General features: G+C 41.6%; 1 protein-coding gene across 1 annotated transcript in view; it reads right to left on the bottom strand.

The window, feature by feature from the left end:
* The window catches only part of LMTK3 (lemur tail kinase 3), a 206,341-nt gene that overhangs the window by 137,479 nt on the left and 52,228 nt on the right, over window positions 1–16,634 (bottom strand). The window contains exons 5-7 of the mRNA XM_086930342.1: window positions 15,543–15,619; window positions 14,763–14,881; window positions 9,874–9,958 (exon numbers count right to left, since the gene is read on the bottom strand). Coding sequence (XP_086786468.1) covers window positions 9,874–9,958; window positions 14,763–14,881; window positions 15,543–15,619 — 281 coding nt within the window. The remainder of the gene's footprint in view (window positions 1–9,873; window positions 9,959–14,762; window positions 14,882–15,542; window positions 15,620–16,634) is intronic.

The following is a 16,634-nucleotide window of genomic DNA, read 5'->3' on the forward strand; positions in this document are numbered from 1 at the left end:
GTCAAGGGCACTGGTCCACTCCTTTTCTATTCTTATCTATGAGTTTCTGGGTGTAAAGTTCTATTGAGGATCTCAGTCTAGAGTCTTGTATTTTCTTAGTTGAATTAATTTTTACTTGATTTGTCAGGGCTCAGGGGTCTGATGTACGCATCAAGGGGTGTGTTGATATCTTATATTGGCTATAAACAGAAACCTAGGGGTCTAGTAAAAAGTTTGTGAGATATTATCAAATATACTAACTTTCAGGCCTCACTAGTGCCGGACAAAGTGCCCTAGAAAGTCTAGTCTATAGCGGAGAACCCATGCATTAGACCACTTAGTGGGAATAGGTGCAGTGCAAAAAGAAATAATGTGGTGAAAAGAAGATAAAAAGGATAGAGAACAAACAGAAAGACAATTTAATAGCTGTAAGCCTCTTCCTAAAAACCAGGAACAGCGCAAAATAGCAGTTTTACCAAATAGCTGCTTGTGGGCACCTATTCCCACTAAGTGATCTCATGCATGGTCCACAAACGATTCGTGGGTTGATGCCAGTCCTAGAAGGTGGGTTGAAGGTAGTCTTAATCACCTGGAGACACCCCATCCCAACCTTTGGATGACCACATGATAATACTATAAGATCACTTACAAGACACTGATGGGAATCCATCTCTGGCTCCTGGGTTTCACCTACTGTCTCGAGTGGTCTAATGCATGGGTTCTCCGCTATAGACTAGACTTTCTAGGGCACTTTGTCCGGCACTAGTGAGGCCTGAAAGTTAGTATATTTGAGAATATCTCACAAACTTTTTACTAGACCCCTAGGTTTCTGTGTATTGTACATCTTGTGTTTTCGGGGACAACAACCTTGGCAGGTCTTTAAATTCCCTTGGACCCTCCTCTCACCTTCTGGTTAGATAATATCTTATATTGGCTAGCATACCCATGGGGATATATTTGAGCGAGCGAATATGCTTGCTTTTCTCCTTTCAATTGACCTTGATGTCTAGACATGGTGAGAAAGATGGATAAGGAGATGGAAAGTGTTCCGTCCAGCCTAGGGGTATCATGTGCTTGCAGTTAACGAAGGGTTTGGGCTGTGAAGATGTGGTTAAAGGTTGGTTCTTTGGAGTGGGTGGTTTCGGTGATGTTCTGCTTCCATAACGTATTACATATGTTTACATTGACTGAGTTTCACTGAGTTTCACAGGGATTTGGCTTTTATTCTGATGAGAGCTTTTGTAGCCTTTTGTGTTTGTGACTGTTTCGCAGCATTTTGGGGTATTAGTGGATTTTGTGGATGCTGGGCATCTGTGACCATTGGACATTTGTGGCAGTTTGAACCCCAAGTTGAAAGTTGACTCTGTCAGTGTCAATTCGAACTATACCATTGGCATTCTCTGGCAGGGTCTCTCAGGCCAAAACCTTTGCTGCTTCACAATCAAAGCTGGCCATTGCTTTAGTCTATTTCTTCTTTTTAATAACCAAGTCACGACCCATCATAATATCATCAACCATCAAAAGAAACACGGAATCTCTCACAATAATAATCAATCACTCAGCCACGGCCCGTGCAAGTAAGAGCGATAGGGCGGTCGGGACGGGCTGGGGGGTTCGACAGATTACCACGTGGGAAAATTAAATAAATAATTCATTTTCCCTTGTTGTCGTCTGTCGAAATCACCCCCTCCCCAGCCCCACCGATCTTACCTGCCTCAGGGTCCAAAATGGGAGTCCAACATGTAGTTATTGCTGAAGATGGAACTTAAAGTGTCGGCCAGGAAAACGTAAATAGTGTCAGCTGCTCCTTAGTGCCCTTGTTCTGGTTTAAAATATCAGCCTCCACAATTTATGCAGGCCTCTTTTCAAAAAGCACAAAATAACTGTATGTTGAATATTCCATGATTATGAAGAAAATGTGGCTCAACGGATTATGGTAGGTCCTTTTCACAGACCTTCGTCAATGTAGAACCCACAATTTAATTTGCTGCTGAATTGATCAAAAAGTCATCTCTTCCTAATCTTCTGTCAAATTATCACATTTTTCGCTCATCATAAAATCCCAATGACAGGTTTGTAGAGGTTTTAGATTTTGATAAATTACAATTTGTATGCTAGATCCAGCACGCACAAGAGGGTCACATTTATGATACTCTTTCCTCATATCCATATATAATATATTTGGCTATTACTAATCTAAATGGAACTCTTTTACATGGTTGCTCATTATCCTTAATTTCTGAGATGGATATGACTTTCCTGGAACTACATTGAACAATCTAAAGTAGATTTTGTTATCCACAGCACACCTCCAGTTAGATTCTTTAGAGCTTGAGGCCTGTTTTAACCATAAAAGGTTACTGCAGCAAAACATAGTGCTGCTTTGCTGGGTAAGGTAGAATAGATGGTGAAAAAAATACAGTCTGGAAAGAGCAATGCCTGAATTAGTAACTTTCTTTGTCTACTGAAGAGGGGGAACAACCTCTCAAATAGTTTAGAGATGACAATCTGACACCCCAAGTTACGCTACTGTCTCCACTTGACACTGAGGTTTGCAAGAATGCAGCCCTTGCACCTGACATTACTGACAGGGGCTTAGCTCGCTCAGTATGATTGGGGGGTGTGGGGGGAGTTTGGAGGGGTGAGCTTCATATTTCCTGACAATCACACTGGCATATAATGTTAACATGCATCATAGGAGAAGCAGGGTGCGTGAGAGGGGCTTAAGAGGCAGTGGAAAGGGAGAGTAATGCGGATTGGTAGGTAATAACCGAGCAAACCACAATATTTTGTAAAATAATCAAATACATTCGGGCTTTCAAAAGAGAGGTGAGAGAGTGACGTGTGTGCATGCAACAATCCCAGGTGAAATTCTACAGACACCTCACCATACCCGAAAAAAGCACCTGTACCCAGCTATTCATCAGCAAATACTTTTTTGGGGGGGGTGGAACACCTACAAACACACATCATGAAGCTAAACCCCTAATTACTGAGTATCTGGACAGGCAAACGTATTATAAATACTTGCTCTCAAATTCTTCATGTACAGGTATAAAACACTTTTTTCCTGCAGATTACATGTGAAAAATTGTGGTGTTGCTGCTCTCCAGTCACTTTTCAAGCAACTGTGCAAATAAACTTGTGTTTGTCTTTTATTTCTATTCTGAGCATCTGGCTCCAAACCTTTACCAAGATAAAGAAATTCTAGTAGAAAGGGTCTTTTAAGATATGAAGGTGGCACATTTCCTTACAAGTATTATGTTAACTGATTGGAGAGAGAGACTGGGACAAACATGCCAATGAGGTCGGTCCTTTGTTGTGTTTAATGTTCCATCTGTTCAGATAAGGCTTTTTATTTCTGTTCACTGCTGCCACTTTAGTTAAGGAGACCAGCCAAGTTCAATCCCATGGAGATTGCTTACTGTTTCTGAACATGTGTGGAGTATGGACCTCACGTCCCACGTCGGCTGCCAGCTCACCTCACGTCACGCCTGTACACGGTCAACCAACTTCAAAAACACAAGGAGGCCCCCACAACTGAATTACATCACCTCTTTCTTTCAATGTCTACCTGATCTCATTAGGACGATAAATCCAGTCAACAACTGGTATGTGATAACCCAGATGCACGGAACCTGAAAAATGGGACTGAGCCTACAACATGCAGCAGGGTGTCCAACACTAGCCCAGATGTGGGTGCATCAGACATGAGTCTGCCTAAATACTGCAGACAGTATATATTACGGTGGTCCCAGTATTAGAACATTGAAATAGTGTCAAGATGGAAAAGATACAATGATATTTAAATTAAGGAATCAAAACAGGAATATATTGATGTTGCAGTGTTATTTATCCACACTGAACCTAGCTAACAATTTGTTAGAACGACACTGAAGGAAATACATCTTTGTAAAATCATCATCATTGCAGTCCCCAAAGGGGAACATGGAAGGGGAAGGATGGTGATTCAAGTGAGGTAGTGAGGTAAATAGAGTATAGGCGGTGATGAATATCACAATCAAACATTCAGGCATCTACTATTCACATGCCAAGAAACCAACATTTTTTTGTCACAGTAGATAACATCTGTACAAAATTTTGACATGTAACACAAGAATACACAGTAAAGCAAGTACTGTTGAAGAGACTGGCATTAATGAAGTGTTGACATTTCGACCCCTGTGTGTGTGTAGGTTCTTCCAACCCTTACTGTCGGGGTCTTCCTCAGGACAAAAGTGGGGTGGGGCACCGTGAGTGGTTACGAAGGGACCTCTCACAAGTCAATGGTGTAGGGTCGTATGGGCTCCGTGGCTCCAAAAAAAACCTATGAAGGAGAGAATGAGAAAGCACTCGAAAAATCTGCAGGTTTTGTCCAGACAATGATCAGATCCAAAACTCTGTGGTACAAATCCGGTATCATATGGGTGGCAGAATTCCCAAATAAATCAAGGGAGTCTGTAGATCATTGACTCATCCATTGTTCTCCAGATGCTGAGATTATTGTAACCTAAATGCTGCAGATGCAGAGTTTCTTCTCACTTGGCACTGACATCGATCCATAATAGTGTTCAATTCTGAATCACCAATGGGACCACCAAGAATCCTAAAGTAGACGAAACATAGGGCTCTAATCAACACCACTCTATCCTTCAATCCCCAGGTCAATGCAGCAACAAAAACTGCACTCTACCATCTAAAGATCTGGCCATCTATTTTCCCCCAATGTTCAACATGCCTTAATTGACAACATTAGCCATTGCAATAGCAACATCCCACTTGGACTTCAACAGCCTGTAAAAAAGGTCGTAGCTAAGGCACATTTTAGCTTCTACTCTCACGATCTCACAGTTTAACATGAAGATATGGTTGACATTTATTTGCTGAGGTGTTCATGCAAATGTAGAAACCACTACTATGACTACTGGTTGGTCCGGTAAGTCTTTGATCTTCAAATATTGAAAAACACAAATGCCACTGAGTTAACTGAATAGAAAATGTCTGCCCTGTTTATTAATGACAAGGAACATCAGTTTTTTAAAGTTTTTTTTAGAATCTTTCTTTGTTGCAACCAAGAGTGAAACACCACCATTTCCCCAGGAGCAGGACCCAAGCCAGCCACCAATTTGCAAAACAGAATGCCAAAAAAACTAAAATCCATTATCTCAAATTGCAAAATAAATGGTGCCAAATGGTTTATCTACTTGTCTCTTCTCTTTCTTGCAGGACATGCTTTTAACATAGAAACAGGTGCTGGTCCTATGGGAGCGTCGCTCAGGTTGTTGACCCAGGCCCCGAAAACACTTCTGACATGGCTGCCTGTGTTGTACTGTGAACGTAGGCCAGTAATAGCAATTTGAGCTTTTTGGAGATTACATAGAAGAGAGGTAGTGCAATAGTATGCATGAGAATCAATAGTGGCTCAATAACTGGTGCCCAGTGCAACTTATACATCAATGGGAGGATGATCAGCAGTTTCCTGAGCTGAAAATGACAACTGCTGATCATTCTCCTGATCGATGGTGTTAAGGTAGTGTTTGGAGATGTAACGGTTGAAATTGTCCATTTGTGACAAAAATTAATCGATACAGTTTTTTGAGCAGAAGATAATCGGCCGACATCCAAACCTGATCTTAAAGTAAGAAGTGTTCAAGATCCATGCCTGAGTTGGGGTTGGTTGAAAATGTAATATTTCCTCAGGTGTGATAGGCATGGAATGTACAGACGTGCCACTTTTTAAAGAGACATAGGAGGACCACATTGAAAAGGGCGGATGATAAGGCCAACCCCAGCTGGACTCCACACTAAAGGCGCAGATTTCAGATATTAGCAGGGCTAGTTTCACTCGATGGGAAAAACAATCCTAAAGGAATGGTGGAAACCGCCTAGGAGTCCATCTGAGACTCCAACTATAGTGTACTAAGTGCTCTACTAAGGCGTGATGGTCCATTGTGTTAACGGCTGTAGAGAGTACCAAATGCATGAGCAGGGATGCAGTTTCCTTGTCAATAAAGCAAAGTCTCTTCTAAACATAAAATCAGCCCTCAAAGCACTTCACTGGCTTCCGATCGATACAAGAAGAAAGTTAAATGCTCTTTGCACCGTGCACAAGACCCATTGAGGCAATGGATTGGATAACTTTAGAAGAACCACCAACAATACATCCATTCAGCGCCTGCACGCCTCATCAGCCGATACCATTTCAAAGGGATAAAACACAGAGGCATAACTCTGGGGGTTCAGGGGTTCCAGGCTTCGGCATGTAGAACACAATACAAACAAATCTTGGGGCACAAACAAACTATGTGTGCTTTAAAAAAGCCTGAAACACGAATTGTTCATGTTCGCACACAGCTGAGTGTGAATGCAGTGGTGGTGGCGACAAACGAATATCGCATAGGGGACTTTTCCACGTGACTGGACTCTTTTGACACTGTTCAGGCACATGTGCAACAACAGTGTCCTGAAATAACCACAAAGGCAATATGCAGATTCTAGACAATCTTTAAATAGGTAAATAAATAAGTAAACTCTACTGTAGACGCTTAGACAAATGATTGAACTCACTCAGGTTGTTGTTTCGCTTAAAGAAATGTGGTCTGAGTCCTACACTTTCTTTTCTTGCAGCCCCTCTGTTTTCAGCAGGAGGGCTGAGAAGACACATTTTCAGACTCCTGTTAATAGGCCTATCCAATTTTTAAGCCTAAAAATGACTTAAACTAGTAATATGCGAGTGTACTGGGGGGAGAATAGTGAGCAGAGGAGTACTGACTAGTAAAGACACTTAGACCATTAATGGAAACAAGATGGAACTTCTCAATGTTAGTTTTGCGCTCGATTTTCACTCCTCTCAACTTCATTTGGACCCAAATCTACAGAAAGCACCATAGAGAGCTTTGGACTGCTGATGCCCACCTAACTTGTTGGATTCAAAAGAATGATGTACTAAACTTCCCTGGTACGTAATGCAGCAAGCGCTGATGAGACCGCTTGTACTTTCATTGTTCAACAACTGTAACTCTCAGTAGTTTTGCCTGCCCAAGAAACTGTTCAGAACTCTTGAGTTGTTATAGATGAATGCTAACCAAGACATATTCAGACTCAGACAATAGATCAAATGTTTATCAGTGGCACAGGTAAAAATCAATATACCATGCACTGACAAACAGGACAATAGAAGAGCAACAGAAAGTAAACCAACTGACCATGCACAGACCAATAATGAATCATGTGCAGGTAAATCATGGATAGGCCCGAAGAACAACTGCACAACAGTTGACCATGTACAGAACAATAGCCCATGCACAAACAATAGCCATGCACAGATCAATGGGATGTGATCAGATCGTCAAACCATGTGCAGACCAATAAACCATGTGCAGACCAATAGGTATGTTCAAATCAATAGACAACGGATGGGGTCGTAGAAAGCTTTTATACCAATAAACCATATGTGAACAGTAGACTCTTCACTGATCAAAAGACCATACGATGATGAGGTGTATCAGTAAGTAAATCTCCATCCTACAGAAAATGACTCCTCTCTTGCAGTGTCTCACTGGACTGTACTGATAGGATACATTATTAGAGGTTATACAAACTATTGCAGTGTGCTTTTTATAGCCTTTCTAAAGAACCTGATAGAGCTGAATTACTTCAAAATCAAGCCATGACTTTGTATTTAAACTTGTGGTGCCATGACTATGTCAGAAGTGCACTGAAAAAACTTGATCTGCTCTCAGTGCAGTCAACGTCAAATATAAGGGGCGCAATGTCACCCATAAGTCCTACTAGGAGGAAGGACTGTTATATCGTCAAAACCAGCCCCCTAGCACGCTCCTCCGCGATGTGCAGTGCTTTGATAGTCAGCGGTCAATGCATGTGCTGCTTCCATTCACCTCTAGCTCCACCCGATCTCTCAGCAGGCCGTCGACCCACCTGATAGGATCTCCAGTCAGCCAGTAAGAACATATGCTTGCAGCCCATCCCTACTAGAGGGCATCCAGCTTACAGTTGCTAATCATGGCTCTGTAGTGCCCTATCCGAAGCAGACCAGAATGGCTAGAACTCAGCTTGGCATGCTCAAACCATCAAGAGTCTCCAGTGCCTCTCTCTGCTTCTTTTGTACCTTCTGCATCCTACCCGGTAACGCAGCAAGGATTGTGTGATGGGGGACGGTGGCAGGATGCATTAAAATAGAATCCAGCCTTGGGAGCTCTGTAGAGTGGCTCCTACCCCACCACTGCCACCTTGTCTCTTCATATTGTAAAACATTTTTTAACACGCTTCCCATTTTTTCAACTATCCAGATATTTCTGGTGAGCTGTGTGGCTCATCTACTGCCAAGGAAAAAAAATTGAAATAACTTAAGACCTTTGTTAATTAAACTACTACAAGAGAACTTGCATTTTGGGCTTTCTTTCATCTTTGGTATAAAAAAAGAAGAAATTCTGGTAGAATATGAAGTCACTTTGCAGTCACATTCCACCACACTGGCAAGTGACCAATAAAACTAAACAAAGGAAACATCATAAAATCTTCTGTGACATATTTATGTGAATTTATTTAAAAAAATGAGATAGGTGGATTTTCACTTTACTTCCAAATATAATTTCTTCCTATTTTATCCTAAATATAACAAATAAATATGCAGGCAAATAAACAATGCACAGATCGATTAACACCTTGACCGCGGCGCAAATTCCGCCATGGTGCAGGTGAATTAATGAGTGGGCAAAGTTCGGATGGCCCCCGGCTGCCCTATACACATGCCCATTGTGACGTCGGACGGCCGGGGGCCATCAGACGCATGGAAGGGGTTAATCAAGCAGGCCATGTCCATCATAGTACAAAGCAGGCCATGTCCAACACAGTAAAGCATACACAGAACAATAGACCAAGCATGAACTGGTAAAAGATGCATCTAGAGTTAGTCCTTGCACTGATTAACGCCTTAACCGCAGCGTTTTTTCCGCCGCAGTGCGGGCGTTCTAAAGTGTGGGCGGGGCTGCCTCGGCCATTGGCCGACGGCAGCACTGGAGAGGGAGTGCTCCCGTCGGCCGTTCACGGCAGGGGTTAATAAACCATGCAGACCAATAAACATTGTAATGGCCAATAAACAATGTGCAGGCAGGTAGACCATGCAAAGAAGACAGAACATAAACAGACCACTACACCATGCACAGGCAAATCATCATACACAGACTAATGTAACATGCACAAACTTTCCTAGAGAAAATTAACTGTCTGAAGTCAATATTAGGATGGGTTTAATAGTTAATCTGTATAATAAGTTTTGCACTACTTAGCCTTGCAATATATTTAAAAAGTGGAAGACAATACTAATATGTTTTTACTCGCAATGTATGTGTTATAACATGAATTATCATTTGTTATCTATTGTAAGATTTTAAATAATCAAACAATTAAAAAAATAATAGGATCAAGGTTAAGATCCCCCTTCTAATCCGAAATGGCCTCTGGAAGAAAATAACTAAATATTTGCAAACCAGGTTGGGGGAATATATGCTGACCACAAGAACATGTCTCTGTCTAGGAACCCCATGGTTGTCCCTCTCTTTAGCAAAGAGCGCTTTGAAGCAGGGAACTTTATGGGATCTACTCTTGGGGATACGATTGCCTGTTAGAAACATCAAAAACCATACATATTTTAACAAAGCACAAAAAAACTGAACTGCTTCCCATGTCCTTAAGGCTAATCATCCTCCTTTTAAATACAGAGATTTCTCGAAGAGCCAGTCGCTTCAGGTAAGATTTACTGCTGTCTCCGTGAATCAGATACATGAAGATTACATGGCAAGTGCAAAATCAAAATACGAAACGCGCGTCCTGTCGCCCGCTCCTATCCCAACCAGACGTTCCTAGCACACTCACCAGCTGGCAGAACTCCATGATCAGCAGGAGGGGTACAATCTCGGTGCACAATCCAAGGCATTGCAGAATGTTAGGGTGCTGGAGCCTTCTTGAGAGCAAGGAAAGAAGAAGACATAACAAGACAGACATTGTAGGACATTAGGAGAGCCATGATACCATGACAGACCAGCTTTTGACTATTTCCAAGCAGAGGTGGTCTGATTCTCTAAAATGACTGAAAATTAACAGCATTAAGGATATGGAAAACATGGGATATCCCACATAAAGGAAGCTAAACAAAAGTGCACAATGTCATACTGGACTTTCAAAGAAGACTAAGTGTTATCATGACTTTATGGGGCTCACAAGGAAGGTCAATGTACTGCGAAACAAGGCCTCATCTGACCACAATGCAACTATTCTGTTCAAACATGGAAGCCATATTTAAAAAAGGTTATTCGTGAACAGAGATAGGTTCAAAGACCACCACAAAGCTCACCTAATGACTACAACAATTGAACACGAATAAACCCTATGAAAAAGACAGTACGTATTGCATTTAATATCTATTTTGAATTCGCGATCGAGTGACTTCTTTGTAAAGCATAGTATATTGATATGGGAATATGATAGCTGGGGACAGGTGGTAAATAAATCAACTGCATTTCAGTAAACAGACAGTTAACACAATTTTAAACCTGAATATTATTATTTAAATGCACGTTATTTTAAAGATTGAAGTCCGATGCACACTCACCACGTTCTGTTTCTATCACATTCTGTATTCATATTATTACATATCATTTACATTCCTTTTCACAATAGTGTGATTCTTTCAATTACAATCACCCATAATATGTGCATTTGCAAAGCGCATGTTCACCTAAGGGTATCAAGCCACTGAATAACATATATTTATTGTTACACAACGGTGCTCATTTTCTCGACATCAGAAGGATGAAAGGTTGAGTGGACCCACCAGGATTTGAACCTGTGACCATGAGATCAAACAAAGAACGCTACAGTGGACGCATTAGTCCACTAAGCCACCAAAACTGCAATGACTAATCTGCCACAAGACCCCTTTTATCCACTCTTGCTTCAAAAGTTACAATGTGCCCTAACAGTTGCTTGCGCCATTCTCCATAAAATAAAGATCTACCAAATGTTATATAGGGTGAGGCAAAAAGAGCAGAGCAAATTCATCAGTTTCAAGACAGGTTATTCCCAATCTACAGATTTTCTATACTTTTGGAATATTCCGTGAAGCTTTACCCACCATTAGAACCGCTAACAAAACCTAAGAACTATGGAATTCCCTGTGCAGGAATCAACTGAGGACTGTAAGTCCTCTCCATATACCTTTAGTGGTGGAAGATTGTCAAAGGTTTCCTTTAGATTTTTATTTTCTTCATCTTCTGGTTCATCCACTAGATACCTGTGAGGGATTAATAGACTGAATGCAAGGGGAGCTCATTGGCACTAGTGCTTTTTAAAAAATAATACTGTTGCAATATCTATGCAATGTAAGATGCGTATGCAATATGCATCAATGAACAAATGCACACTGAAGGTGAACAGATCTGTGCCTAAAACTGAGCACACGAGATGCCTCTTCAGACCAGTATGCCATACACAACAATACCTTCCAACCTAGACCAAGCTGGCGTGCTGCAGAAAAAAACACCCTCACCAATTGCGTTGTGAACCAGCTGCAGCAGCGGTGTGAGGTTTGCTTGCTTCTGTTAGATGAAATGGTTTAAATGCTATTTGTTGCCTTCTTGACTTTGACAATAGATTGAACAGTCCCCACACAGAAGCTCATACACAAGCGAACGGTGGGGTCTATTCATGCCAAATCATGCAAACTCTGTGATAAAGAGAGAGAGCAGAAATAATGGAAACTGGAAAGAAAAATAAAAGAGAAGGCAAGACAGAAGCCAAGATGGAAAGAATTAATTTAAAAAATCGTAATAAATATGGATAAAGGAAAAAAAAGCAAAGAAGAAGGAACAAGGGAAGAAAGTCAATAAAAGGATAGAGCAATGAAAAAGAAACAGTATAGACGGAAGGAACAGGTAAGAAAAAAAAATGAAATCTGCAAGCAAAAGATAGCTAGGAAAAAAGTAAAAGATAAAAATACTGATGAAAGCAAGGTATAAAAGCGAAAGATGGCACGATGAATGAAAGGATGTTAAAGTGCAAAAACGATTAAAGAAAGATACATAAAAATTAAGATAGTGAAATTAGAAGAAGAAAAGTAAGAGGGAAAACTTTTTTTTAAATAAAAAACAAATGGTGGGTCAAATAATACTTAGAATTAATGAAAAAAAGAAACTCAAAGAAAAAAAAACGAATTCACTGCTCTCCCTCGCTCATTCGGGAATCGGGATATAGAGTGGTGGGGGTATTTTATTTTTCTGGCTACACCCTTGTCCCTTACACCCAGCAACTTACCACACCTATTCCAATTTCCACTCACCAAAAAATGCAAACCCAGCTTACAGTTATTTCAGAGAATAAAACTCCCACGCCTAGACATCTCCCCGTCTATTTTCTGCGCATGCAAAAGGTCTATTCTTTAGCAGATTCTTGCTACGGAAAAAGGAACCCAGACACTAGTGGAGAATCCGATTTTCACACATATCTTGTCTCATTCCTTTCCATAACCCCATACCTGTGTACGCCTCACAGGAGCCTGCTGCAAAGTACAAAGGGCTTGAGGTACTAAAGTATTTTGCAATGGACAACTGAACAATTCACAAAATCACATGGTATGCCACAGCAAAATTCCTTTTTACTATTTGCAAAAGCTCTTTTATGAGTCGAAAAGTGTTTCAGAATCAAATCGATTTGTATGACCCCGTTCGAGCCACAATTAGGATGGGGCATGAAAGGCGCACCCCCTTCTATTTCCGTCAAAAAGGTCACACGTTTCCTGCACTAAGAGAACAGCCACATATGAAGGAACAGTTCAAATACACCAATACTTTCTGCATCATCTAGCGTGTCTACTGGAAATGTAAATATATGTATGAATTGTTGTCTTTTCGGGCATTTTTATGTCTTCGTGCGGTACCGTGGGGACTGGTTTAATCTCGATGATATCCTGCGTTCTGAACCATAAGTAAATACTGTGGTTAAGATTTCACCATTTACACATTTTGTATTCAACAGTTCCTGGGAACAGAATAAAGACGTGTTCACTGTCCCTTACTCCATAAAGACACGACATCTTGCAAAAACCTTTGAAGAGTGGGCAAAATATGTAAGTTTTATCAAATAAACTAAAAGGAAGATGCTAAATCCTGGAAATACAAAGGGGAGACTGCAAATGTTTGTTGGTGGGGATTTCATTTTAAAGAACGGTGAGATAGAGTTTTACCAAGACTGATAAATGTAGACCTCCTGCTTCTCGAGTGAATGACTTCACAGTTATTTATCCACACTGATGGTGTGCCTGGTCCTTTGTGGATAGCCGGAGGTATACAGTATGATTTCCACATCACCCAAATGAAAATAACGAGGACTATTACCAAGAGCAGAGACCAGGATTTCTTATTGTTCAAGATAAAGCGCCACTGATAAGAGTGTTGGGTTTTGCAAGGGAAATAGAGAGACTTGGTTATCTAAGGTAACATTGTTTACTATAGACCCTGTCGGCACAGCTGAGGACAAGGTCATTGCTGAATGCCAACTATGGTGTTCCTTCGTCCCTCTGTAATGCTCTTTTTCTACCATTGTGCATAGAGGAAACAATATATTCTGTATGGCCTATGTTGACATTAGTAACTTTAATGACAGAACTGTGACATGTTTTAGCTGTTATTAGAACATTGGAATGTTGGGAGCTCCATTGTAGACAATGGAGTGCTCCCTGCTTCTACGGGCCGGTAAAGGCCCGTAGAGCAACATTCCAATGTTCTACAAAGGCTTCTCGAAGCTCGAGGGGATTTATATCCCCTCGAGCTTCGAGAACCCTTTGTTTAATTTGTTAGAACATTCTGCCCTCTAGTGGCAGAATGTTCTAATAGCCTTATAGCCCTTTGTAGCAGGGCTATACCGGCTATTAAAGTCCCGCTATATCGTTAAAGTCCCTCGCCTTCGGCTCGGGCCTTTAACGATTCAGCGGGCCTTTAATAGCCGGTATAGCCCGCTACGGCGGGCTATAAGGCTATATTAGAACATTGGAATGTTTGGAGCTCCATTGAAAACAATGGAGTGCTCTGGGCTTATAATAGCTGGTATAAGCCTGGAGCTCCAAAATTCCAATGTTTCTTTGTTCACAGCTCTGGCTGTGAACAAAGGCTTCAGGGAGCCTGAGGGGATTCCAATCCCCTCACCCTCCCATAAGGCTCTGTTCTTTTTTGTTAGAACATTCTGCCCTCTAGTAGCAGAATGTTCTAATAGCCCTTCGAAGCTGGGCTATACCAGCTATTAAAGTCCCTCTCCCTTGTTAAAGGCCCTCGCCTTCGGCTCGGGCCTTTAACGCTGGAGTGGGCCATTAATAGCCGGTATAGCCCTCTACGGCGGGCTATAAGGCTATAGTGAGACAGGAGAATACAGGACTGAGGGATAACTGCGAAGAATGAATGGGCAACATGCTATGAACTTAAACTGCTGATAAAGCGAGGGCTGCGCACAACCTGACAATATGTGGAGATTGGGTGTTGTTTTTTTTCTCGCTTTAGCTAATAAATTGTTGCAATAAGTGTTGTCCATTTTTTATTATAATAACGCATTATAATGATTTCTAGATACCACTGTTGTGTTTAGTGACTTCTTTGAACTAAGTGAGGGGTTTTCTAAAACATCTTAAATAAGGTCGCTGGCAGACCTAACAGAGTTTCCAGCCCAGCCTGACTCAATGAAATAGCCTACGGGTAGGTCGGTGAGACGAAGTGTCTTACCGGTAAGGTTGCGCTTCACATAGAAACTTCCTCTGTTCCAAAGGGCTGGCGCTGACCCGTAGCTCTTTTACAACCACCTGGGCAGGAGTGTAGTCTGAGAAAATCTCACCCAGAATCACCTACAGAGAAAAGACAGGCAGACAGGATGAAGCAACAGCAATGAGGAGAGAAGACACAATATATTGAATGGCATTCGCCTTCCACTGAAATAGTGTTCCCTCGGTCTTGTTTGGTAGAAGGTGGTTGTATAGCAAAAACAAGAGAACTTAATGGCGCTAAAAACTGAAGCCAAGTTTAGCCCTGGTAACACTGCCTTTAAAGATAAACAACCAGTAAAACAAGAGCAGAGACAACGTACACTGCACACAGACGATGGAGAAAAATGTGTGTTATTAGAAACAGCAAATATCTGCTGGGCTAATATTCCAAAAGTGATGCCTATTCCAGAGTGGGACATATTTCCATTGCATTTCAGACTAACCTCGACTCACCCCTCTCAAAACCTTTCATCTACTTAATCTAAACCTGATACTTCAAAATGCCCCATCTCCCTCTATCTCTAGACCTCTCTCTGTCTCTATTTCTCTCTTTCCCGTTCTCTTTCTATCCCAGGCCAGCCTCTACTCTTATGTTTGTTTATTTGAAGACTTTTCTGTTTCATTGGCGTCTTGAGCACAGCTCAACCACTTTCTTGTTCTGCATCTAAACAGTACTTCCACCCTCAACCAGCCCAAAACAATCCAATGGTAAGAGCCGAGAGTCCTTGAAAGATGTACAGACCTTGCCAAACCAGCCGTTCCCAATCTCCTGCAGATAGCTGAGGTCCTGGCGGCTGAATCCTGGCTGCTTCACCAGACCTGAAAAGTCAAGGGACAGTTTGTTAATAGCGCCACTGGACCTCATTACTCTTCATAATGGGTGTCCACAGATTTGACGACCCACCATAAAGTGTCCTTGATCACTGATGGAAGCAGGTTGATGAAGGTGAGGGTCATTTGGGACATTTTTTAACAGCTCCCTATTTCTGAATGGCTTGGAGAACTGCGGATGAGTCAATCACTTGTTGGACTTGGTCTAGAACTGATGTGACGGACTCGCTCCATGCCAGGCCTCCTGGCCTTTCAGAGGTATCGGCCTCACTTTACCAACAGACCAACTCACCTTTGGCTTAGGTGGTTTTGGGACTGTGGCTATCCTACGGAAACTACCAACTATTCAAAATTAGTATTAAAATGCAGATTGATGAACATGTAAGCCTTTCCATAGAGGCTGTGGTTGTAGTCTATGTGAGTGGAACATTAAGTAATCTTGTGCTTTCTTAGTAGTTGGAGAGATGTTCATCTCTTAACAAGGTTACACTGCCCTATGAACCATGGGGTCATTGTATGTTTCCAGTGATGTGATGCCATCCTATAAAGAAGGCTCTGCAAAGTTATCTCATTTAAGCGATGGGCTACCACCAATTAAGCTGAAGTAGCATTCTTCTCGTGAAGGAAAATGGCTACTATCTTTTATTCCTCCAAGCAAATAAGTAAGCTTCGGCTCAACTGATTATTTTCTGGCAAATGTAGTGTTTTTCAGCTTTTAATGATGAGTGTTTGCTTTTGATAAGTGCTCTTGCAGACAGCTCCAGTGATTGTCTCTTTCAGTGGATGAGTCGTCCATGCTCTGCTACAAACCACACTTACAGTGGCTCTCTCCTTTGAAGGGTGTGCTTTCCTTTTTGATTGTCCATATGGATTATGGAGTGTTTATAGCAGAAGAGCCTACTAGATTGTATCTGTGACCATAAGGCAAAAAACAAACAGAAATCTGGGCCTGTTTTTTTAGAGGTCACTACAGAAGCTTGTGCGGGCCCTCTCTGTATTACAG

This window comes from Lissotriton vulgaris, chromosome 7 (genome assembly GCF_964263255.1).
Source record: "Lissotriton vulgaris chromosome 7, aLisVul1.2, whole genome shotgun sequence".
In the NCBI taxonomy this organism is placed as follows: Eukaryota; Metazoa; Chordata; class Amphibia; order Caudata; family Salamandridae; genus Lissotriton; species Lissotriton vulgaris.